Below are 26,070 nucleotides of genomic sequence, written 5' to 3' on the forward strand. Positions count from 1 at the left end.
GTCATTTTGTGCCATAGTGGCATACTTAGGACTCACATTACTGACAATTAGAGCTATTGGTGTTGCATTATTATTTGCAACGCCAAAAACTCAAACTTTTACTAATGCGAGACCTATTGCATTGCAAATGCTTGTTTGCAAAGTGCCTAGCTCTGGATTTTGAACCCTAGCTCTGCCGGCACCCAGGGAAACCTAGCAAACCTATACATTTTTTTAAACTAGACACCCAGGGGAATCCCGGTTTTGTTACCCAGAATCCCAGAATTGTAGAGCAGCTGTTATTACCTATTGACTTTCGATGCATTTCTACCTTCCAAATGAAAGACCATGTGTAAAAAAAGAAGTCACTTTGAAAAATGTCCTATAATTCTCATGCTAGTGTGGGTACTCACAATTTCGGAAATGTGCGAATAGCTACTGTTTCTAAACTCCTATATTTTGTTCCAATTTCAGAAATACATAGGTGTCTTTCATCCCGATTTTTGACTGTATATATTTTCCCAAATGAATTGCTATATGCGCAGTTCATAATAAAAAAAACATTGCAAGACGCTGCTCAGTTATTGGCTCTGGGTTCGTCGGGTTCTTGGTGAACCTACAAGTCCTACATATCCCCACAACCATAAAGGTCCAGCGGATGTAACTGTATATTGCTTTCAAACATCGCTCATAATTAGAAGTTACAGGTGAAAACGTTGTCACAAATGGCTGTTTTATTTCAGCTCATTTTCAATTTTTGTCTATTTTCAACTGTTAGTTTCTATGAAGTAACCTTGAAGGATCTACACAAAGGACCCTTTGCTGAATTCAGAATTTTGTCTACTTTTCTAAAAATGCATAGCTTTCCAGGACCCATTATTGCTTTCATACCCATTTCTACCATTAACTGGAAGAAGGTTGAAAGCACAAACATAGCAAAAATAGGCTATGTCCCAGTAAAATGCCAAAAATGTGTAAAAAATATTGGTTTTCAGAAAAAAAGTCTGTCAGGCTCTGAAAGCTGGGGAAATGGCGATTTCAGCCCCACAAACCCTTTGTTGATATCATTTGCAGGGAAAAAAACAGACACTTTCATTTGCAGCACTTTTTCCCCAATTTTTCCTCCCAAAAACAAAATGTTGCTGTATTTTGGCTGATTTCTGGGTCCCCTCCACGGGAATCCACAAACCCTGGGTACCTTTAGAATCCCCATGATGTTGAAAGTAAAGGATGCAAATTTGGCGTGGATACCTTATATGGTCAAAAAGGTACAGGGGCCTATGGGTAAACTACCCCAAAACAGGCTTAGCGGAGGGGGGGGGGGCTAGCAGCAAAGGGGTTAAACCCAAGCAGAACCATTTTGAAAATATCACAGATGTTCCTGTTCCCACTTTCAAGGAACAATTAGTGGCAATCCTTAGAGTAAATGAGTTTTACTCAAAATCTATCCCCAACTTTCTGCCTAGGTAGATCCCTTTAAATGTTTATTGGGAAAACAATGCAAAGTTTGTTTGGACTGTGGATATGTCTACTGCGGAGTTTATTGTTAATCCACCATGTTTGAAACCGTTTGTAGTTTGAAAGAAGTGTGTTGTGATGGTGGATGCAAGCAATTGCGGTGTAGTTGATGTGCTTATGCAAAGGGATAAAAGCAAAGAATGGATAGTTGCTTATGCCTCTAGGGCTTTGCGGAATGCAGAAAATAATTACTCTGTAAGAGAGAGAGCATTGCTGATGTGTGTGGTGTGCGGAGCATCCTAGAACCTTATTAAGGACCACATTCTTCATTAAAACAGACCACAACCCTTTAGTTTATATGGTGGCACCTGGTGGAGGGCGTTTTATGTCCGCAAGGTTGGCTAGGTTAGCATCTAGGCTGCAATATTTCCAGTACCAATTAGAATTTGGGCATGGGAAGATTAAAGGGCATGCCGATTGCATGTCCAGACAACCTATCCCTGCGAATGCACATGATTGTGAGGTTGTAGATAAAGATGATTGTGAGGCAGCATTCACCCTACAGAATGTTAACTTTATCGGAGCTGAGCAACCCGTTGTCCAAGAAGCTAAGTGGGTGGAAGAAATGGAAAGCAATGTTGAACTAAAAATAGTGAAGCAGTGGTTTTTAAATTGATGTCCGGAGAAAAGGGAGGATGCATGGAGACTTAATGGGGTATTCCAAAGTACACAAGGAATTGGCATTAGAAAATGGCATTGTGGTATGAGGGGATGAATTTGTTCCTCCATTTATTCTGAGGGAAATGATTGTGAACATAGCCCATGAAGGTCACATGGGAATGTTCTGCACCAGATGGTGTGTCGGGGAGAGTTTCTTGTGGCCTGGAGGGGACATGTTTGTAGAGCATCAGGTAAGTTTATGTGCCAAGTGTGCTTCCAGTGACAAGTCAGCTAAGGCTATGTGTGCTGAACCACAGCCTGTTGAGTTTCCTGTTGCTCCATGGCGGAAAGATTAGTTCTCCAGTATTTGGGGTGTCTTTCATAGATTCACATGCTTGAATATTCCCCGTCGTCGAAGTGGGAGTCCCACGGTATATATAAAAAGCAATAAGTATTATGTATATATACGTATACACATACCTAACCACATAAGAGTATATACATACCCAAATAAACATCTATATATAGTTCAAATAACATATCAAGTTAAAAATACCATAGGATAGCATTGAGACATAGGAAAGCATTGAGAAAAAGAATCACTTTGCTAACATATCACTGTCACTTTATAGTCCAAACTCCAGCCAATCAGGCGCTAGCACCCTCTAGAACCTTCTCCTCAGAGGCTCAGGCCCTCAGATTTTCTACCGCACGTCGTGTGAAGGGAGTCTTCCTGAGCTCTGCTCAGTTCTTCTTCTGGTTTGAGGTTTTTTATCTCTCATCATGTCTGCAAGTAAGAAATCTCTTTTCCGTCCTTGTTCATCTTGCGGAAAGTCAAGACTTTTCTCTGAGGATCCCCATGAGAAATGTATTTATTGTCTGTATCCTGATCACAAGGTGGCTAATTGTAAGATCTGCAGAACTTTCTCTCACAAAACTTTGAAAGATAGAGAAGGTCGCCTTTTGATATGGCTTCAAAAACTAAAGGACACAGACAACCCACTTTCTGAGGTGGAAAGTGTAGCCTCTGTCAAAACAGGAGTCTCCTCAAAGCGTGGAAGTGTCCAGGACTTGCCATCTCCTTTTCTGAAAAAGAAGAGACTTCACCTTGAGGAAGTGTCTACAGGCAAGGTCTCTGTCTCCACGTCTGCGCCCCCGAGACGTAGCTCTCAGGCGCCTGTGACTCCGTCAGCACATGTTTCCAGTCAGAAACTTTCAAAACCGTCGACGGGCCCGTCGACGGCCCCTCCGTCGACGAGATCGGCTACTTCATCAGCCTCGTCGACGACGGTGACGACGGTATCGAGTAGATATCCTTCGTCGACGACACTGACTTCGTCGACGTCTTCTCCGTCGACGATAGTATGTGTATCACTTAGAACTGTCTCGTCGACGATACCACTCACTTCTTCGTCGACGACTGGGAAGCTGGCGCTTCCGTCGACGTCCACAACTCCGTCGACGATGGGTAAAAAGAAGAAGAGGAAATCTTCCTCGTCGACGACAGCCTCGTCGACGACAGCCTCGTCGACGACAGCCACACCGTCGACGACAGCCATTCCGTCGACGACAGCCATTCCGTCGACGGCAGCCACCCCGTCGACGACAGCCACCCCGTCGACGACAGTCCCGTCGACGGCAACAACCTCGTCGACGGCAGCTCCGTCGACGATTGCTTCGTCGACGGTCGCCTCGACGACGGTAGGGTCAAATTTTGCGACAATGCCATTGGTGCCAATGTCAACACCAGCACCGGGGTCTGTGGACAGCTCCTTAATGCTTCGTCGTAAGGCCATGCTAGACCCAGTGATGTTACCACCTGGACCACGGCCACCTCGTCAACTATTTTCCTCAGGGGATGAGGACGATTCGGATGAAGGCGATCAGTCTCTTTTTCGGGATGCTCATAGTCCTTCGGAGCTCCATATAAAATGCCAAGAGTCTGAGGAGGATGAATTTTATGAACAGGAAGAAGAGCAAAATACCTCTGCTCCGGTTCCTATGATGCAGCTTCCTGTGCAGCTTGTTTCCAACCTCCAATATATGTTGGAGGACTATAATCGTCGTTTTCCAGCATCCCCTCAAAATACTCCACGTGAAGCGCCATCTGAGGTTCCACCTCCTATATTGCCAACGATACCCACGCCCTCCACACCTGCACTGCCTTTCAATGCAGAGGATGATAATATGGACAATCCGGATACGGAAGAGGGCGAGCTCCCAGAAGACGACACTATGGCGGACTGGGATGATTACCAAATCAATTCGCCCGCATCACCGCCAAGGTCACCAGTCAACTCGCCACCTGTCGACATAACAGGGTTCCATCAGCTGATGGAGAGAGCAGCACAACGCTTTCACCTTCCCATGGTGGTCAGGGAAGAGGACTGTTTCTTATATGACTTCAAGTCCCAACCTCAGAAACAAGTACGAGCTGTGCCAATCATAGACTTCATATGGAATGAAGGCCTAAAATTAATGAAGACACCTAATTCTATTCCGGCGGTGCTCCCACGCCTGGAGAAAAAATATAAAGCTCCGGATTCTTCCCCAGCCTGCTTGGTGTCTCAACCTAAGCCGGACTCAGTGATCACACAAGCGGCACAGCGCCGCTTCAAGAATCCATCATCTCCAATGTCGGCGCCTCCGGACCGCGACGGCCGTCGCCTGGATGCTATAGGCAAGAAGTTTTCAACCATGGCGTCAACAACGGTCCGGGCTGCGAATTCCTTGGCTATCCTCGGCCGTTATGATAGACAGATGTGGTCGGACATGGCTGCATTGGTCAAACTTATACCGGAGGATTCAAGAGCGGAAGCTCAGAAAATCCTGCAAGAGGGAGAAAGGGCGTCATCCGAGATCATTGACTGCTCTGTTGACATCGCATCCACCGGTTTTCGCCAATTGGCGGGAGCAGCCGTCCTAAGAAGACAGGGCTGGCTTCGGTCAACCTCTTTTCGGCAAGAGGTCCAGGCTAAGATTTTGGACATGCCATATGACGGGGAGTCATTATTCGGCCAGCATGTAGAAGATGCCTTGCAAACCATTAAAAAGGATACGGATACGGCTCGTTCCCTCGGCACTCTACAGTTTAAGAAGCAGCCCTTTCGAGGTGCGCGCGGCCGCGGCACCTCCTCATCATCATCCTTTCGTGGCTCCTCGTCCCAATACCGCTCGTACAATCAGGGGCAACAGCGGTACTATTCACAACCGCCGCAGTCCTACAGACAGCAAAATAGCAAGTCATACAGAGGAAAGTCGAATTACAGAGGAAATTCAACCAAGAAGCAGTGACTCTGTACGGAACGTACTTCCTTTTCCCAGTTGTCCTCTAGTTCTTGTTGGAGGAAAAATCTCCCAGTTCTTTTCAACCTGGTCCTTAATCACTTCGGACCGCTGGGTCCTGGATATAATTTCAAGGGGCCACGCCCTAGAGTTTGTGAAGGTTCCTCCACGCACACCGCCATCCGGGCCACCACCCGCCCATCTCAGAGAACTTTTCAAACAAATCCAAATAATGTTAAACAAGGGTGCCATCGAAGTGGTTCCGAAATATCAAAGAGGGTTGGGATTCTATTCCCGTTTTTTCCTCATACTAAAGAAATCAGGGGAATGGCGTCCGATCCTCGATCTCAGATTGCTCAACAAATTTCTCAAGACTCAGTCCTTTCGGATGCTCACATTGAAGGACATCCTCCAATTCTTTTCTCAGGAGGATTACATGACAACGATCGATCTGCAGGACGCATATTTCCATGTGCCCATTCTACCACGCCACAGGAAATACCTACGGTTTCGAGTGGGCCACAGGGACTACCAATTCAAAGTCCTACCCTTCGGACTCTGCTCAGCCCCGCGGGTCTTTACAAAATTCCTAGCCCCGGTGGTGGCTCACTTACGACAAGAGGGTATTCAGATATACCCCTACCTGGACGATTGCCTCATCAAAGCTCAATCCTCTCACCAGGCGGCCCTCGATACCCAGCGCTGTCTCGATCTGTTTCAGTCCCTGGGGTTGTCGATCAATGTGCAAAAATCTCAACTCACGCCGACTACGTGCAAGACTTTTCTCGGCGCTTGTATCAATACGAGCACAACCATGGCCTTCGCTTCAGCAGAACGTCAGGAACGGATTCAACAGCTTGCGAGCTCCATCGCAGCAAAGCAGTCAGTTTCAGTCCGCATATTAAAATCCTTTCTGGGAATGGCGTCCTCCTGCATCGCTTTGATCCCTCTCTGCAGACTAAAAAGTCGCATCATCCAAGAGGAGTTAGACAAGCAGTGGCGCCAGGTTTCCGGTTCCTTCAACGATCAGGTCGTGGTGTCACCCCGCATGGCTCAAGCGCTGCATTGGTGGACTTGTCCTGCCAACATCGCAGCAGGAACATCCCTTCTGTCGTCAACCCCAGAACTCGTCCTTACCACGGACGCATCCATGGAGGGTTGGGGCGCACATTTTCAAGATCTATCCGTCAAGGGCCTATGGTCAGCGGCTCAGCGTTGCTGGCACATCAACAGACTGGAACTGATGGCCATTTTCTTGGCGTTGAAATCCTTCCGCCTGCAGTTCCAAGGGAAGTCAGTCCTCATTCAGACGGACAACACCACGTGCATGCACTACCTGAACAAACAGGGCGGGACGAGATCTCCACTGCTCTCCCGTCTGGCGCAGAGGATTTGGAGTTGGGCCATACTCCATCAGATGACGATACAAGCAATTCATCTGCCCGGCATTTCCAATACTCTGGCGGATGCACTCAGTCGGTCAGCATCATCTACCCACGAGTGGGAGTTACATCAACCGACGCTGGAATTCGTCTTCGACCTTTGGGGTCACCCGACAATCGACCTCTTCGCAACCCCGCAGAATGCAAAATGCCAGTCCTACGCAAGCTGGTTTCCCCACGAAGGGTCGTGCGGAAATGCCCTTTCGATCAATTGGTACGGGATATTTGCGTACGCTTTGCCGCCGATTCCGTTGATTCCACGAGTGCTGCGGAAGATGAGACAACAACCGTGCCATGTACTTCTAATAGCTCCACGGTGGCCTCGGCAGGCATGGTTTTCGGAGTTGCTTCTCCTATCCCAACGCGAGCCCATCCTTCTCCACCTGAAGCCGGATCTGCTCACAATGAACGATGGTCGGATATGCCATCCGAATCCCAGATCTCTCAGCTTGTCGGCTTGGAACCTGAGCACCTTGAATTTGCTCATTTGAACATTCCTCCAGCCTGCAGGGAGGTGTTAGCTAAGGCAAGAGCTCCATCCACAGTGAAAACGTATAAGCTCAAATGGAAGCGATTTTGTCATTGGTGTGCTTCCGCCCACATTCATCCTGTGCACGCTCCTCCAGAACACATTCTGCCGTTCTTCCTACAACTAGCGCAGTCTGGATTATCACACTCTACCTTAAAGGTATTTCTAGCGGCAATATCTCGCTACCGACAAGATGGCTCGTCCTCTCTCTATTCATCCAGAGTCATACAACAATTTTTCAAGGGTCTCTTCCGCATGTTCCCGCCCATTCGGCGTCCTCCACCCACGTGGCGCCTGAACATCGTGCTGGCTCAGCTTATGAAGGCGCCCTTCGAACCTATCCACTCAGCGGATGTCAAATTTTTAACTTGGAAAGTGGCCCTCCTCCTTGCTCTGACCTCTTCCCGCAGAGTCAGTGACATTCACGCTTTTACAATAAAGCCTCCGTTCCTTCATTTCAGATCGGATTGTGTCATCCTCCGCACTAATCCGGTTTTTATACCTAAAGTGCCATCCGATTTCCATCTTAACGAACCAGTGCTCTTAAAGACTTTTTTCCCGCATCCACAAACCCCGGCGGAGCAAAGCTTACATTCTCTGGACTTGAAGAGATGTCTAAAATTCTACATTAGCAGGACTCAATCCTTTCGCAAATCTGACCAGTTGTTTGTGGCCTACGGGCGTGCTTGCAAAGGACAGTCTGTCACCAAACCTACTATTGCCCGTTGGGTTTCATCAGCAATCTCTTTTTGCCATCAAAAGGCTGGTAAGCCTCTGTCTTCGGGAGTGAGAGCCCATTCAACGAGGGCTATGTCATCTTCCACTGCCCTGTTCGCTGGTGTGCCCATCCATCAAATATGCCGGGCAGCTACGTGGTCCAGCAGGCACACGTTTACGAAGCACTACTGTCTGGAATCCATTAACGAAGCAGACACGGCTGTGGGACAGGCAGTTCTACGAAATCTGTTTAAATAAGGTGAGCCTCTGCTACTTCCCTCCTCCTGGGGTATTATTATTATTATTATTGCGTTTTAAATACATTGTTTGTATTACATGCAATATCAATACGGCTTGGTCAGCCGAATACTGTTTACTGCTTACTATTCTATTCAAGCATGTGAATCTATGAAAGACACCCCAAATACTGGAGAAGAACAAATGTTACTTACCTGTAAACTGTGGTTCTCCAGTATTGGTGTCTTTCATAGATTCACATGCGACCCACCCTCCTCCCCTCAGAGGCTCTCTTCTCCTCTTTCGGCTCTATGGTCACTCTCGTGCTCGAAAATCTGAGGGCCTGAGCCTCTGAGGAGAAGGTTCTAGAGGGTGCTAGCGCCTGATTGGCTGGAGTTTGGACTATAAAGTGACAGTGATATGTTAGCAAAGTGATTCTTTTTCTCAATGCTTTCCTATGTCTCAATGCTATCCTATGGTATTTTTAACTTGATATGTTATTTGAACTATATATAGATGTTTATTTGGGTATGTATATACTCTTATGTGGTTAGGTATGTGTATACGTATATATACATAATACTTATTGCTTTTTATATATACCGTGGGACTCCCACTTCGACGACGGGGAATATTCAAGCATGTGAATCTATGAAAGACACCAATACTGGAGAACCACAGTTTACAGGTAAGTAACATTTGTTCATATCATTGATCCATTTGCAGTGCTACCTACACAGGATGCTTTTGGGATTGTGTTGATTGATTGTTATTCCAAATGGCCGAAGGTTAAAATGGTAAAGGAGATCACTTCACAGAATGTTGTTGAGTTCTTAGATGACATTTTTTGTGGGGAAGGTATCCCTCAGGAACTTGTAACTGATAATGGCTCTCAATTCGTCAGTGCATTTATGGAGAACTACTTGGAAAAATGTGGTGTGACACATAGAAGAGTAGCTGTATTCCACCCAGAGCCTAACAGTCAAGTCGAGATGTTCAAGGAAGCGATCCAGTTAACTGTAAAGGGAGGCCTCAAATAGAGAAATGCATTGCAGTCTATGTTGTTAGCCTATAGGACTTTGCCCAATTCTGGACCAATGTGAGTCCCTTTGAGTTGTTGAGAGGACGCAAACCTAGTACCAGGTTGAATCCTTGGTGGCTGAAGAACAAACGTAATGTGGTGACGAGATTGCAGTGGTGGATTTCAAAGCCATTAGACACAACGTAGAAGAGTAAAAAAACAAAATGAAACCGGAGTTAAGAATGAGGAAAGGTCCTGTGAGCAAGCAAGTTGTGAAAATAGGCGATTTGGTCCTCATCAAGAAAGGGAAGATGGATGGTTAGGGTTGTGCCAAGTGGTCAGATCCCATTCAAACCGTTAAAGTGTTCAATCAAGAATGCAGTACAAATAGATGGTGGTAGTGTCTGGAACCTTAACCGGGTATCTTTATTTAAGGGGGAGAAAGAGTGTTCAGACCAACATTGAAGCAATGTTTTCTTGGATGTGGGAGAACGTGAGTGTGAAATGAGTCCTAGCTCTGATGCAGGAAACAGTGACAAGGACACCTCTAGAAGTGGGAGGTCCTGTTGTCCAGCTAAGAGGTTCCAGGACTATATTGTTGGGTAAAATCTCTATATAAAGGGGGGAGGTTTGTGGTACGTGTGCGCTCTTAATTTCTTCGTGTCCCCGCTCAAGTGTTTATATTTATATATTATTGAGTGGTTATGAGATAGGCACGAGCGTGACACCGTTGTATATCGCTGGTGTCTGCCTTACTATTGCCTTTTGGTAGTGAATGGGTTCTTCTGCATGTGAAGGCATTGTATATGTTTTCGAAAGGGGGGGGGTTTATATATATATATATATATATATATATATATATATATATCAATGGGAGTTAACGGTTTGGGAGAGGCGGATGTACATACTTATGAAGCAGATGCTGTCCAGAATAAACGCAGAAATATACAGATTATACTTAGTTTTTGTCTCTTACCTGTGTGCCTCCCCCTGGCATCTCCTCCACCAGTAGTACGTGGACCTCTGGCTGCTCATGCTACCTCTGTGGAGTAAGCAGGCCGGGTGGCTCAGGTGATCAGCCTGTGCAGGGCGGGTGGGAAATACCACCCTCCCAACAACTCTAGTGTACATTGCCACGGGCGTGCCTGTATGCTGATGGATGAGCACAGGACCAAGGTGCTGAAACCCACCCATTTCTTCTGTAGCCCATCGAGCTATGGTCCAGCGCTCCTGTGGTGATAATGGCGAAAGACAAGGCCCCAACTACTCACGCTCAGCCAGAATGAACAAATATACCACCAACTCCATGGAGGTCATTAAACAGCACGGTGAACCCCCTTCAAAACCACAAGCCCCTGGCCGACACAGAGGTCGCACAAATTCTGCAGGCTGTCCAATTTTCGTGGGAAGCAGTGGAGACCAAAATTAGCGAGGTGGGAGTGAACGTTGCTCTCCTTTTCAAAAGACCTCCGCACCATGACCAGTAGAGTCACAAAAGCGGAGGGCAGGGTCTCTACCCTGGAGGACAAAATGACTGATCTTAGGGCGAAGGTGACTGTATTGACCTCTGCCACTCACACCCTGGAGGCTATAGTGGAGGATGTCGAAAACCGTTCAAAACACAACAACCATCGCTTTGTGGGATTTCCAGAGGGCATTGAACCCTCCCATCCCCCATCTAGAAACCTTCCTAGAGACTTCACCTAAATCTTGGGTCCCCATGAAACTGGTTGAGCGATCACACTGGGCGGGGACACAGCACCCTCACCTGCTTGTCCCCATGTCCTATGATCACCCGCATCGTAAATTACCGTGATCAGAACACTATTCTATGAGCAGCATGCACCCAGGGGAAATATTCTTCCAACTGGCCCAGGTCATGATTTTCCTGGACTACACGAGGACAGTTCAGAAAGAATGCAAATCATTTGATGCAGTTAAGATGAAACTGAATGAGAGGTACCTTGCAAAGCTGGAAGTGATCCGTCAACCCACTTCTACTTGTTCTACACTCCCAAAGAGCAATGAGATCGGCGGCTGAAAAGCAAGTATTGCTCTGCCATGACTCCTCAAGTTTGGTCAGCGGGGAGGTTTACCTGTCGGGAGTCAAGGATATCAATCTGTCCAAGCCACATAGGCGGCCCAAATCCCATTTGAGGCGAAATCCTTGCAAATGCTCCCCTGATTCTTCCCGCACGGCTTGTAATCAATTCCGAACAGGGGTACAACTTCACCACTGTCCCCCGTCACCCCCACAAGACTCACAAAACGCCACCTGCGGTTACCTCGGATGTGGAGGAATACTGCAGTGATGGAACTCCAGTGGGGACGATTCTGAAAATGGGCTCAGAACCCAACCGCCTGTGGCGTGGCTGTCCAGCAGCCTTAGACTCTTGATCCTGCAGAGGAGGAGGTCTACCTTGAATACCCTGAAATGTATTGTTCTTCGTTCTCATGTTAGCTTCAAGGCAACAGATGCTTCCGGGGTGGAAGTATGGGGTGAGGGGTCGTTACTGCTGGGGGGCGGAATTGAAATATTTTGTGTTTTAATTAGTTTTTTTGTGTTACACTGAGTCGCCGCCGTGCATGCCTGAGACTGTACATTGCACACCCACATAGAACTGTGGGGTACTAGTCATTCCACCTATAGACCTCATGCCTGAGCTTCATTTTATCTCCTGTAATGTTAACTGTCTTCTCGGCTGCATCAAGCGTATAGCTTTGCTTTGTTAAACTCCACCAATTAGGCAAAGCCTTGCTAAAAGAGGCCCATCTATTAGGCTCAAATTACCCCTTCCTGTATAGATTTGAATATGACCGCATCATTCATGCGGGTTTTAATAGAGGTTCCAGAGGGGTAGCCATTTTACTCCAAAAGCATTCCCCACTGGCTGTTACACAAGTCATCCGTGACTCACAGGGCCGATATGTTGGGGTGGTAGGTACACTATAGTGGAAACCTTACAACATCCTTAGTGTTTATGTGCTACCCCAGCTACAGGGGAAAACCCTGGAGGAGCTGACTGAGATGGTCACTGGCCTCCCACCTAGGTGGACGATCCCAGGCGGAGACTGCCATGCAACACTTAACCCAGGTGAGGACATGTCGGGCCCCACTATCAGACACATAGTAGACAGATACAAGGTACTCATGGACGGACTCCCTGGGACTATGCGACGCATGGCGGACATGGCACTCGAAGGAGAGTGCATACAAACACACCCACACCCCACACACACACCCACAATGGTCAAAACCCTCATCCTGCATCGTCCTCATACAGAAGTATGAGGTCGACAGCCACTGGCATAACACACACAACAGCAATTCTCCCCAAGGGATGTCCTATCACTCACCTTTCACCCTCAATGTGCAAACCCCTGCACAGCACAAACAGTTACTTTGACAGCTCAATGCCTGGTTCCTTGTTGACAAGTGTTTCGTGGAGTACCTAGCCACCGACTCAATTCCTACTTTAAGCTGAACGCCGGGTCAGTTGCCGAGGCAGGCACTCTGTGGGCAGCAAGTAAAGCCACAACCCGAGGACTGCCCAAAACATATCTCACACACTCAGCAAAGACCAAACTCAACATGTGATGGAGCTTGAAACCTGCATCTTGCAATTAGAGACAGAAGCAGCTTCTAACGCTTCTGACTCCCTCCGTCGATAGCTTGAACTAGATCGGCTGTCACGGTGACAGTGTTTAATGATGCGCTTCAATGCTGAAGGGAACCCACCCGACGCATTAACAAGTTTGGGCATAAGAGCGGTAAACTCTTTACTGGCTAAACACTGGGTACACCGGCTCTGAATTGATCCCCCCCTTTCATGGACCCATCAGTGGGTACGCTGCACACACTGACTGAAGTAGCTGGAGCTTTTGCTGGCCTCTATGAAAAATTATACACCCACCGACCGAGGCCTGCCCGGGAGCGACCTATCCCCTTTATAAGCGAATACCTTCACCACAACCTAACGCACAGACCTAGGCTCCCCACTTACAGAGAACGAAATAATGCCTGCAACGCACAGGCTGAAATTAGATAAAGCTCCAGACCTTGATGGGTTTGCCCTGGACAGCTACCGTACATTTAGGGATACCATTGCCCTACATCTACTCCAATTTTATACCAAATCGCCATGGAAGGGCTCATTCCCATCTGATTTAGACCACCCAACAGACAGCTGTGCCTCATACTACCTGATCTCTCATATAAACATGGACAGTACATAGATTGGGGGAGGTGGGGTTGACTGACGCCTGGACACATCGATACCCAACGGTTCGTGAATGCACCTTCTTTTCCGCGGTGCACCAAACTTATGCACGTATAGACCTGTTCTGGACTTCCCCAAGAGTCACTCGGGCCATAGGGACGTTGTGATCAGGACGGCGGCGCTTTCAGATCATTCCCCAATTTCCCTTACGCTGCTTCTCCCCAGGAGATCTCCCCGCCAGAGAGTATGGAGACTGAACCATAAACTCCTCACATACGACTCCAACGTCACTGAGATACGGGCCGCTATACAAGCCTATTCAGCATCCAACGACAATTGTTCAGTCACTGCCCCCTAGGTGTGGGATGCACTGAAGGCGGTCATATGGGGTAGGTTCATAGCTATTGCGGCAGGATTGAATAAAGAGAGGAGGGTTAAGCAGGAGCACCTGGAGGCCCAGATCAGGGAGCTTAAAGGGGTTCACCGCCGGACAGGGGCGGTCCAGACGCAGAGGCAACTTCATACAGCGAGGAAGCAACTTAGAACCCTTGATCTTGATCGGGCTGAATACGCCCTTTCGGGCACTAGGCAGCACTACTATGAAGGGGGGATGCTGGGAAGCTTTCAGCACATCTACTTCGAACCCAGACAAATGCTCGCGGCTTTGCAGCGAATAGAAACGATCACAGAGAAACCCTTCGGTTAGACAAGGACATTGCAGCCAAATTTGAGTCCTTCTACACTGCTCTTTACACAGCTGATCAATTAGATTTGTCAGTGACCGAGGACTACACTCGGGGGGGGGGGGGGGGGGGCACCAGTGTCCTCCCTTCCACCCCCGGACGCTGCCAGGTTGGAAAAAGGACATCGGACCTGAGGAGGTATTGCGGGCCATACAGAGACTCACCTCTGGGAGAGCCCCAGGAGAGGATGGATTTTAGGCTCTCTTCTCTCTCCCTACCTGACTGTTCAACACCTTCAGTGAGACTGGGAGTTTAGCTCCGTCGATGTCGGAGGTGGTCGTGATTCCCAAACCGGGAAAGGACCCTCTGGACTGTGCATTGTATCGTCCTATATACCTTTTAAACGTAGATTTGAAGATTTTTAGCAGTATCCTAGTGGCCTGTCTCTCGCTCCACATATGCAAGGGCTGGTGGATCCAGATCATTCGGGATTCATCCCGGAACGTAACTGCAGTGACGGGACCACGCGACTACGCCACCTCCTGGAAAAGACCCAGTGCACGCAGTTACCTGCAGGACTTCTGTCGGTTGATGCCGAGAAGGCATTCGACCGGGTCCATTGGCCCTACTTGAGACAGGTTCTGTATAGATTCGGCATTGGGGAGCGATATATGCATTGGGTGAGCTGCATATACAAAGACCCTGAGGTGCGTATCAGAGTAAATGGGATTGCTTCCCGCCCCTTCCGGATTGGGAGGGGGACTAGACAGGGGTGCCCACTCTCACCCCTTCTCTTCGCGCTCTATATGGAGCCGTTCACCGAAAGAATCAAGCAGCACCCCTCTATCACTGGGATTCGGATGGGAGACAGAACACAATATTTTGCTTTATGCGGATGATGTGTGTAGGCGGCTCGAGGGTCTGGCGGGTGTATGTGACTAGTGGACGCAGGCAATATGTTTTCAACGCATTTCTTTTATTGTCTGGACTTTTTTTGTAGAAATAAGGCTTTACAAGTCCCATAGACCATACAGGAATGTACCAAGTAAATGAAATAAAAAGTTGGCTAAATCAATGCAACAATGGTTAAACACTGGATCGGGATCTGCTTCTCCCTTCTCTGGACCGTCCTTTTTGTGACTTGAGTTCAGGCTCTCTGTGTGTATCTTGCTTCCTCCCGGGTGCTTCAAAAAGAAAGACGAAGGGAAAGGAAGAACAAAAATGTCGGGATTAGCTCACACTCTCCTGCTCTGGGCTTATTGTGCTACCACCACCAATCGTTTGTGTGGGACAAAGGGAATAGGTGAATAGGGAGTGAGGGTGCGTGGCGGGAAGCACGGAAGGACCACAAGTGAACTAGCTCCACATGCCACCCCACCAAAACGACCCCTTTAGTGCCACTTGCCTTGGGCCACGACCCGTGAGAAGGGCCGTCCTCTCCGTTCTCTGGGCCGCCGGGTTTATGCGCTGTGTATATCTTGGGGATTTCCGGACCTCCGTCGTCTTCCTCGCTGGGCTTCTCTCTCTCTCCTCGTTACGCTCTCCTCTCTCCGGTTCCTCCACTTCGTCGCCGTTGCTCCTTGCTTTCTCGCTGCTCTCCTTGCTGGGGTATGAATCTCCGCCCTTATCCCCCTCTGCCGGCGCTGACTTCTTGATTTCCTAGCGCCACTGGACCTCTGCACTCTTTCTGTTGTTATCTGGCGTCCAGGCCTGTCTTCACCCACTTCCGGTCGGGTGTACCTTCAGCCTCCTCACAATGTGGTGCTTTTCGTCACGCAACCGTTGCTCTCCATTCCCCCCATCTTAGCAGAGATAGAGGCTTTCAGTGCTGTCTCAGGCTTTTGAATCAACATCCGAAAGTCACAGGCCCTTAGCCTAGCCCTTCCCAAGGCAGACCAGCAACAATTGGTGACGCAGTTCTCCTTCATTTGGGCCTGGGGGGGCATTACTTTCCTGGGATTACGGATATTCCCCACTGATGAGCAGGTAGCTCAGGTGAACTACTCGGAGCTCCTAGCTAAAGTACAAATGGAGCTCCTCGCTTGGAGGAAGCATACAATGTTGTGGCTGAGCAGGCTGCCTGCTATCAAAATGACTCTTCTACCCCGTATCCTATATATAATGCAGACACTCCCGCTGCATCCTCCGCCTAAACTAGTGGTTCAACTCCAAGAGACTGCAAGAGAATAGGTGACCTTTTTGACGAGCGGGGTGTTATGGACTTCCCCCAATTGGTGTCAGGTTTTGGCTTCCCCAAAGATGCGTACTGGCAGTACCTGGAGCTGCACTACTGGGTTACACAACCCCAGGTGCGTACCCATGCAAGTCGCCCCCTCACTAAATTCTAGACCTGGTTTATCACCTGTACTTGAGACAAACATTTACTGTTAGGCATCTACACCTTTTTTAACAAGGCCACGAACAATACTAAGTCTCCAGCGCAGCGAAGGTGGGAATCTGAATTAGAAAGGGAATTTTCACCTAAGGAATGGTGGGACATTCTCCATAGGGCCAGAGCCTCCTCCTGCAGCACTGATGGTAAGGAAATGTTTTTAAAGATAGCGCATTATTGGTACTATACCCCCCTCCCGAATTGCACAATGGAAATCCTGGGAGGATGATCTTTGTTGGCGCAAATGCGGACAGCTTGTCACACTAACACACATCCTCTGGTATTGCCCTAAGATACAGCCCATCTGGGATTCCATTTTACCAGACATCGATGATATCAACCACACCGAAATACCAAGATTTCCCAGTTATATCCTATTGGGTCTCCCCAACCTCCTTACATATCCCCTTAGGTCTTGCTGGGGTAGAGCGATCACCTTAGCATTAGGTGCCGCCAAGCAAGCGTTGTTGTCTAGGTGGGGAACGGAGGATGTCCCAAAGAAGTTGGACTGGCTACATAGGGTTTAGGAGGTAGTGGGCATGAAGAGAATTACAGCAGGGCTCTCTCACACATTACCCGGATTTGATAAGACATGGGGCTCCACCGTTACATATCTAACTTCCAAATTTGTAGAACTCACGTGCCCAAGATATCTGCGAGCCCTCAGACTCCCCACCGTGACGCCACCCGGAGAGGAACGAGCCCATGTAGATGGGGACGCCCCCCAGTGGCTTGAGGCGCATTCAATCGGGATTCAGGCCATATTTAGACCGTTGATTATCTTCTTTTCCATCTCTTTGGATGCTTTTCTTTTCTCGCTATAGTGTATCAATACCTTTTATCACTTCCACTGGCCAATGGTTGTAGGTGGTGATCTTGTTTATCCTGTCTTAAAAATTAAATAAAAGATTTAAACCATATAAACATGGAAATTAAAATGTTTGCCATGGCACTGCAAACAGGCTCCAGCGAGTCTTTTGTACATCAATTCACCTCGATCAGTGTGGCTTTATGCACAAACCAAAGTACCCGCCATTGCATTAGATGCCTCCACGCTGCGTTAGCCCACATCCAGGAGGCAGCTGATTCCACAGCACTCCTGCTCGTGGACTTTGAAAAAGCTTTTGACACAGTCAACTAGACATATCTGGACCAGGTCCTCTGAGGCATGCTCTTTGGCCCTGTTTTCCTAGAGTACATCGGCCTCCTTTACCGAGAACTATTGGCACAAGTCCTTTTAAACAGGGTAATATCATGCACACTTCTGGTTAGGCAAGGTAGGGGTGCCCACTATCCCCACTCCTTTTTGCTCTGGCTATCAAACCCCAAGCCAGAATCCTTTGTTGCAATGCTCTGATGCGGGGGTTGTCCTGTGAGGTGGCGAATGAAGACAAGATTGCATTATATGCTGACAACGTTCTTTTATTTCTCTCAGATCCTCCCAACATCTGGCTCCCAGGTCCACACCCTGAACGTTTTTGAGGAGGACCCTGGCCTTTGTGTGAACTGGAGCAAATGGCTTCTCGACCCCCTATCAGGAGACAATGCCACAATTGCTTGGCAGTCAGACATCCCTAGGCATCAGTATAGCAACTGTACCAGATCTCACTCATACTCTCAGCCTCACCCCCTTCTCAACACAACTAAAACCAGCCTACATGTATGAGTCAAACTACCCCTGAATTTCATGGGCCGTATGGCGCTCATCAAAATGATGATGCTTCCTATACACATTACTGAACTTTCGGCGTTGCTCTGCTGTTTCCTGTAGAGAGGCTGTCCCCCGCACATAGCTCTCCACGAAGGGCTTAATCAGTTTGATGGAGGGCTAGGGGTGGCAGACATTCGATTTTAATTACTGGCCTTCTCAACTCCTTGTTATCAATGACTGGATGAATGGAGGCTAGAGCGACCTGGCGTACCAGCTGGAACTGTCCCGCCTCAGCCTCGACAATGTATTGAATATTCTCTATGGCCTCCCCATCCCATCTATAGAGGTCACCAAGACAATCTTCCTCACCTGGCGAGCTTCGAACAGATGTATGGTATGGGACTAGAAACTGACTCAGACTCCCCTCTGGCGGGGCCGCTGGCTAAGTCACGCAGCATAGCTGGAGGGCTTTCGAAAGTGGGAAATACTAGGGCTCACCACACTGGGGGATGTCTGAAGTGCATCACACATTAAATAGTGTCATGACCTACAAACCCTCTTTCAACTCTCACACACCCGATTTCACATATATAGCCACAGCCGTGCACTAGCCAGGAGAACCTCACAGACATCCACAAGTTTAGCCCGCTGAAGGCCAAACTATTAATGGGCCGCCTGAGTACTGGTGGCATCTCCCAGATCACCGTTCCCTGGTCTGTAATGCCCCTATGGCAGTAGTTTGAGTATTGGGTGGGCAGCCTAGAAGACACTGAATGGGGGAAGACTGGCATGGCCCCTCTCTGCTCGCCTGTAGATCAACTAATTACACTATTTGCATACAACCTACCTCATACCACAACGGCTCTGCCATGCAGGCATCCTCTCGGGCCTAGCTTTACCCGATATTAGAGTTCGGAAGCCTACTTCTTTCATATGGTATGGCAAGGCCCCACCATTACTCCATACTGGAGGCTTATTGTCCTAAACCTTTCCTGAATCCTTGAGTGGTCTGTCGACTTGACACCGAAATCGGCCCTGTTAGGCTTCCTGGAAGACATAGGGAGTTCCCGGTGAGATCACGCAATGGTGGGTCTGACAACACTGGTCGCCAAAAGAGACATTGCGCGCAAGTAGAAATCCCAAAGCCCCCTTATGATATCCGAATGGTGAGCAGGAGTAGACTGGCGCACAAAACACGAAGAACCTATCTATACTACCAGAGGCTATCCCCACAAACATTGCCAGATCTGGGGCAAGTGAAAGGACTATCGTTCATACCTGACGATACACCCATCAACACCGAAGACACTTCATTAGACGCATATGGTGTGGTTGTGGGGGGCGTGTCGGATGGTTATGCGGCTCATGTTTAAGTTTGTATAATTGGAAATCAATAAAACACATCCATATATGTGACTGTCACACGTTTCAAGGGTCTGCTTTACAATGAACATTACCCAAGAGTATGAACACTACCAGGGAATTATTAATGAGATAACAGAGTAGGGCGCTTGGCTGCTTTCTGGCCCTCTAACTCCACCTCTGGTCAATGACTACATGGAGTGTTTGCTCCATTGAATAATGGTACTAAAATATTATGGCTTCAGAGGAAAAAGATGCCATTGATCTATCCTGTACAGATTTTTGTTGTTGCTGAAAACATCGCTTCCATTTTATAGCAAAGCAGTGTTTGTGTTTCCTTTCAGGTAATCCATAAAGGTAGCCGGGAGCGGAGTACTGGGGCTACAGGAGTAAATTCAGATTCATCTCGGTCTCATGCCATAATCCAGATTCAGGTTAAAGATTCTGCACGCAGAATGTTTGGAAGGTAAGCAGGAAGAACAAATATGAGGCCATATTTCTGGACATGCTCAGAGCTCGTAAAATTATAAAAAAGGTTACTAGACCTGCAGGTCTAGTAACAATTAATCTACTTGACCTAACTAATGTACTTGACCCGTGAACTGGTCTCAACGCAGATGCTACACAGTTCACTTCACAAAATCCTCTAACTTTAGTTACATAAAGAAAAGTAAATGTAGGAAGACAAACTGACTTTCGACCTCTGTCTCTGAAAGCCATCAAATGTTGACAAGATAACAAGATTTAAAGGTATCTTTAATGCTCACTCACTTTGTGAGCAAGCAGAACACCTTTTGTCAACTCACCAGGAGGGGCGAGTAGGCCCTAAGAATAGCTCGTCCTGATTAAATCTGGCTCGCCATAGCGAGAGGGCAAGTGGATTTTTTGAGCTCTGGTGCAGTATCACTTTGTGAAATATATCGTAGTACAAATGGTCACGAATGCTGTACCATTAACTTTGAGTGTGTGTGATTTTATTAAATTGAACTAAATGTTTTTATTGGTTCTCATCTCCAAAGTATCTAGAAATTGAAGGCAATGACATTAGTAGAACAAGAAGCAATGCTAAGCTTTTGTAGCCTAATAGTGAAAAGTAAATCTAGTTAAAAACACTGAAACTTAGTATCTAAGTTATTGAGTTGGTAGTGTGCTCTAAAAACAAACCATGTGTAGCGCAGAAGATGGTTTTAAATACAGAACGCTACATGGAGAGTGGTCACACAGGGATTTAATCTTTTCTGTGTAGTAGGCAGCATACACCACTCAAACTTTGAAACTGGACCCTCACCACATGTCTAAAAGGAAACGATTAATTTCAGTGCCAAAGGCTTTAATGTATAAGGATCCTTAATTCACCACTCACATGCCAGATGATTTCCAAGGTGCCTAGCATGTCCATTCTAGATCTGGGCTTGCACGTTCGATAACCTTTAGGAGGGTTTTGCAATGTGTAACCTTTTTGGCTTCTGAATTATTTTGCAGGAGGCATAGAAATCTTTCTAGTTTTTCACAATTTTCTGTACCCTATTGTGACCCAAGCAAGAGGCCCACGAGGATCTCCTCATTATTTGTATACTTCTGAGCCTATCTGCGTTATTATGCTCTAGCCATGATCCTGCAGTCAAAAGCTATTGTTTCATTGTTTACATACAAGAAGCATAAATACGCCTTCCTGGGAAGAGACTGCTTGGCCATTCCTCCTTATTTAATTTCTGATGTAGTTTGAGTCTAATTCTGGGAGTCTTCCAGCTTGGCAGTCTTTACTTTTGAATATTTTCAGTTAAATCATTGGCCTACTGTCACATTTCGAGTTAACCTAAATTAAAATTTGTTGGGAGCCCAATCCACCTGGCCTCTAAAACGAGAAAATTGATTGATGTAATTTTTGAGTGCATGTAAATAATATCCAAATAAATGTGATACTTATGAGTTACTTTGAATTTAAATCTCTCCTTAGCAATAATCTCTCTTTAACATTTTTCTTAATTTAACTCTAAAATGGACATGTATGATTAACTTTGTTTCTTTTGCTAGGATGTCTTTCATTGACTTGGCTGGTAGCGAGAGAGCAGCTGACGCCAGGGAGTCCAACAAACAAACTAAGTTTGAAGGAGCAGAAATAAATCAGAGTCTTCTAGCTGTAAGTTAACTCAGTTTTACTGGGTTTCTTGTTTACTTTTAATTTTCCGGGGCTTTCTCTCTGCTGCCAGTTAGTTGATGTTTTTTTCTTTAAAACTGACTTTAGTCTGCTTTGCCACACAGGCAGCTTTAAGTGTTACTGTGTAGGCTAAATAACAGAATTAAAGGTAGTAAAGCATATAGGAAGCAGTATTTCAATCATATTATTGTGGAGATTCAGATTCAGCACACATTAGGAAGCTTTAGATGGACCAGTGGGACCTAGCCTTAATACTTTTAGATCACAAGACGCATTGCGTATCTGGTCCACATTCCTGATCTACGGTACAGCCGTCATTTGGAGCCCTTGGCACAGACTACAACTAGGACTGTGCACACATGTATAAACAATGCACAGACTCATACCTGCTCTAAAAACAGCACATCAGCGGACCCGCTGGCAGTCTCCATTGGTAATCCAATTTAGCATTAAAGAGAAAACTTTTAACCAGCTTCACTTGCGTTGCACAATTACCTCATTGTAAAAGATCCAAACTCCAGCCAATGAGAGCACTTTGAACTGTACTGCTTCCCAAACGCCACCATACTTTAGATTTCTACTGCACACCATGTAGAATAGAGTGCCTTTGGAGCTCTGCTGAGTTATTCTTCTAAACCTTAATATTCTACCTTTTTCATGGATAGCTGGAACTTCCTATGCTAGGGCAGTTGCTTGTCGAAAACACAGTTCAAATGCTCCCCATCAGTGCCTCCCGTCAAGTACCATCTGTCTCTGAGGCTTAATCTCCATTCAAGTTTCAGCTGGTTAATCCATCATCAACAATGGCGTTTGTTGACGTCCTGTCTCCATCTTTTCTTCCGTTAATGACAATGTCTAAAAATGGATTGTTGCGTCATTTATGGCCTGCCTGTTGACAGCTATTCCTCGGTTGACCAAGCCATTGCTGACAACTCTCAGGACAACAGCAAAGGGGCTTTAGACTGTTCTGCCCACAAAAGATACATCCATAAGGAAAGTCTCCTGTCACTCTCAGACGCAGCTGCTTGACTCAGCATAAGAGTCCCAGAGCAAAGCCCTGCAATCAGTCCTCTGCAACTGCAGGTCACATGTAAGGAAGAATAAGAGAATCAACTGTATGGTCCAGGGTGAAAGTAAAGTACCACTGCATGCACCCAGAAGATGAGGAGACAGACTAGGGTATGGTCTCCTGCATTACAATAGACATTATGAGTGTTAACAAGGAGATTGTTGGGGAGGAGCCAAGATGGCGACCGGAGCAGACGCTTGAGCGCCCGGCTCCGTCGGTCCGTGGCCTCGGACTACTATCCTGATGCCCATCCTCGCCGATTCTCGAGGTGCACCGTGTGCGAAGACGCGCTGACCGCGCTGCTGCTTTCCCGGAGTCTCAACCCGCCCGGATGCCCGAGTTCTGGGTGCTTTTGTCCTCGGCACTGAAACCCTGCGCCCTTATGGCCTTTGCCGGCCTCCTGGAAGCTCCGCAGTTACCGGACCAGCTAGCGCTAACCTGAGCCCCGCGGTCCCGATCTCGCCTCGCACCATGGATCGTTGCCGGATGAGCCCGGGGAGAGACGGCCGGACACCTTCTGCACCCTGTGCCTGACGGGCTGGAGCTGTGGGGTGGGCCCCGGTGCGGTGGGTCTCCTGCCCCGCTCTGAGGACCGAGCTGTGGGAGGCTGCTGCCCCCTTTGCCTATTGCCTAGCCAGCGGCGAGGGGGACCGGCGAGAAGAGAAGCGACTGTCGGCCTTTCCTGTTGCGGCGTAGACCTGAGGGGAATTGACCCCTTGCCACGACCCCCCCCCCCCTGGCCATTGCAACGTATAGCGGCAAAACATGGCGCTGAGTGCCTGCTCGCGGCTGGGGGGTGATACTCCGGTCTCGCCCGCTGCCCACTTCGCCCTCCCTCTTCCGGACACCACCTCCACAGTGCCGTCCCGGATTGCTGCCGATGTTGGGGCCCAGCTTCCGCTGACATGCGGCTCCGTTCTGGCTGTCCTGCGGGACTTTCAACTACAGATGTGCGCTGGCCTGCAGGCGCTGAGTGAGCGGTTTGACCCCATACTGTCGGCTGCGGGTCGTGAGCGCACTGTTTGTCATCCACGGGGCGTGGGTCTCCCGGTGCTCTTGTCCTCTTGCGGGGACGCAACGGCGGTGTATGATTGTGCTACACTGGTGCCTTCATCTAGCGCTCCCGGCGCCCAGGGTCCACCGCTCTCCACCTCAACTGCGGATACTTTGTCCCCCTGGTCATGGCTGCCTGCTTCATTGTTCCCTGCCTCACCGCGTTCGCGAGGCTATCCTGCTGAGCGATACCTGACGGCTTCGAGGGACCGTCCGCGGTGGCCCACTGCTGCCTTTTTGTGGAACTCCTGTACCTTACTTGCCAGGTTTGGATTTTATGTGGTGCAACGAGGGACCTCAATCGATGGTCAGTGGCCATTTCGTGATCCTACTTCACCATCCTCTCACAAGCGGCCATCTTGTCTTTGTCTGCTCGGGACACGGGGCCTTCACGCAGGAGCTGGTTTAATCCCAAGCCCGCGATCGGGCCAGGGCTAGACTGACTTCTATCGCTATGGTTTATGGACGGGCTGGCCTGGGACTGGAACTGTATGTATGTTTTGCGCGCACTCGTCGCGACTTGTATCCCTTCGCTTAAACTGTGGTGCCATGGTATCTTTGCATGCCGTTTTTTGGAGTAGAGGGCTCTCAGTGTGTGGGGGCCATAACTGGCTGATGGTTCGGGGCGCTCTGGTGTCCAGTGGGCTCCTCCCCACCTTCTTTTCTGTTTTCTTCCCTTCTTTACTCTGTTCCTACTTTCTCTCTTCTCTATATTTCGGGTTCATTGGGCGACAGGCACTATGCTGGGGGGGGGGGGGGGGTAGGCCGTAGCCTCCGCATTGGTGTAGGGTGGGGGGGTAATACTCTGTTCTCAATTAGTTCTATGGGCCTTTCTTCTTTTATGTCTCTGTGCTCTACTTTCTTCGATTCGGGGTCCGGGTGTGGGGTGGATCGAGTGGGGGCGGCTCTGGAGGGGCGCGTACTTGCTCATGTGACTATCCTGATATATCTCTGCACCGCCTCACTGTTTGAGATTTTACTTCCATTGTTGTTCTTACTGATGTTGCTGCTCGCCCGTGTGGTGAAGCTATCTTGCGGACTCGAATCTCCTTTGCTCTTATCCTTCATTGACTTTTTTCTCTGATAAAATCATCAAAAACTTAAAATTAACCTTCACCTCTCCTTCCCCGGGTTTCAAAGATATCTCCAGTATGTGACTCATAACCTGTTGTTAATCCTGACCGTTGATGCACGGGGGCTGTAATGTGGGTATCAGTGCTTTACTGTATCGTGGCCGGCCTGACGGTTGTAGGCCCGTATTTGTTCTTTTAAGATGCACGAATAAAGGTTTTTTTAAAAAAAAAAAAAAAAAAAAAAACAAGGAGATTGTTTCCAACAGTAACAAGTAGACTTGATCAATGAGTTATACCATATAATGGTAGTTTGTTACTACAGTTTTCTATTGCAAAAACAGCCTGCTCAGGAGCCACACCATTAACTAACTCAATGCACACTTAACCAAAGGAAACGTGAATTACTAACAATGGTGGAAGAGGGTGAGATTAATGAACTTCCTCTACAAGAAAGGGAACTAGGAGCTTTTCAGGTCCAGCACACATGCTCTTTGTATCAATGAACTGTAAGCAAAGTGTTGTGCAGTTCCTCACAACAGGAAATATATAGAAGACTAGCGTTCAGGACTGTGCTCCAATAGGCACACGGGCCCTCACACACCCAAATGGGTGTCATGCTTCTTTATTCGGCTAGCTCCTTGTCGGGCCTGCGCTGCAATGCCCAACGGGCACCCACTAGGGGCTCTTTGCCGGAGATTTTTTCTTAGCGGTCTGGTGAAGTGGGCTATGTGGGCTCAAGTGGTGTGGGGAGAGTGGTGATAAAGAGTGAGTTAATATGTGTTGTGATACTCTGGGTCAAACTAATGATTGAGCTGACTAGCCTAATTAAAAAATTCAGCCCTTACTTAGGATTTAACGGTCCTAGATAGTGAGTAAGTTGGTCAACCTGTTTTCGCCTAAGTATGTCGAACACGATTATGTGCCGATTCTTCAGGACCTAAGGTAGAAACCTACACTACACTATAACTGGTCAAATGGTAGTATTGTAACGTAGACTGGGTAAAAAAACAACAACCTGGAACACAAAGAGGGACAAACATAACAGACATGTTTAGACTTACAAATGAACATTTGAAATCAA

General features: G+C 47.8%; 1 protein-coding gene across 4 annotated transcripts in view; it reads left to right on the forward strand.

The window, feature by feature from the left end:
• The window catches only part of KIF24 (kinesin family member 24), a 372,810-nt gene that overhangs the window by 134,313 nt on the left and 212,427 nt on the right, over positions 1–26,070 (forward strand). For all 4 annotated transcript variants that reach the window (XM_085628651.1, XM_085628684.1, XM_085628662.1 and 1 more), the window contains exons 7-8: positions 19,981–20,102; positions 21,671–21,776. In XM_085628651.1, the coding sequence (XP_085484777.1) occupies positions 19,981–20,102; positions 21,671–21,776 (228 nt within the window). The remainder of the gene's footprint in view (positions 1–19,980; positions 20,103–21,670; positions 21,777–26,070) is intronic.

Source organism: Triturus cristatus, chromosome 2_1 (assembly GCF_964204655.1).
Source record: "Triturus cristatus chromosome 2_1, aTriCri1.1, whole genome shotgun sequence".
Classification (NCBI taxonomy): domain Eukaryota; kingdom Metazoa; phylum Chordata; class Amphibia; order Caudata; family Salamandridae; genus Triturus; species Triturus cristatus.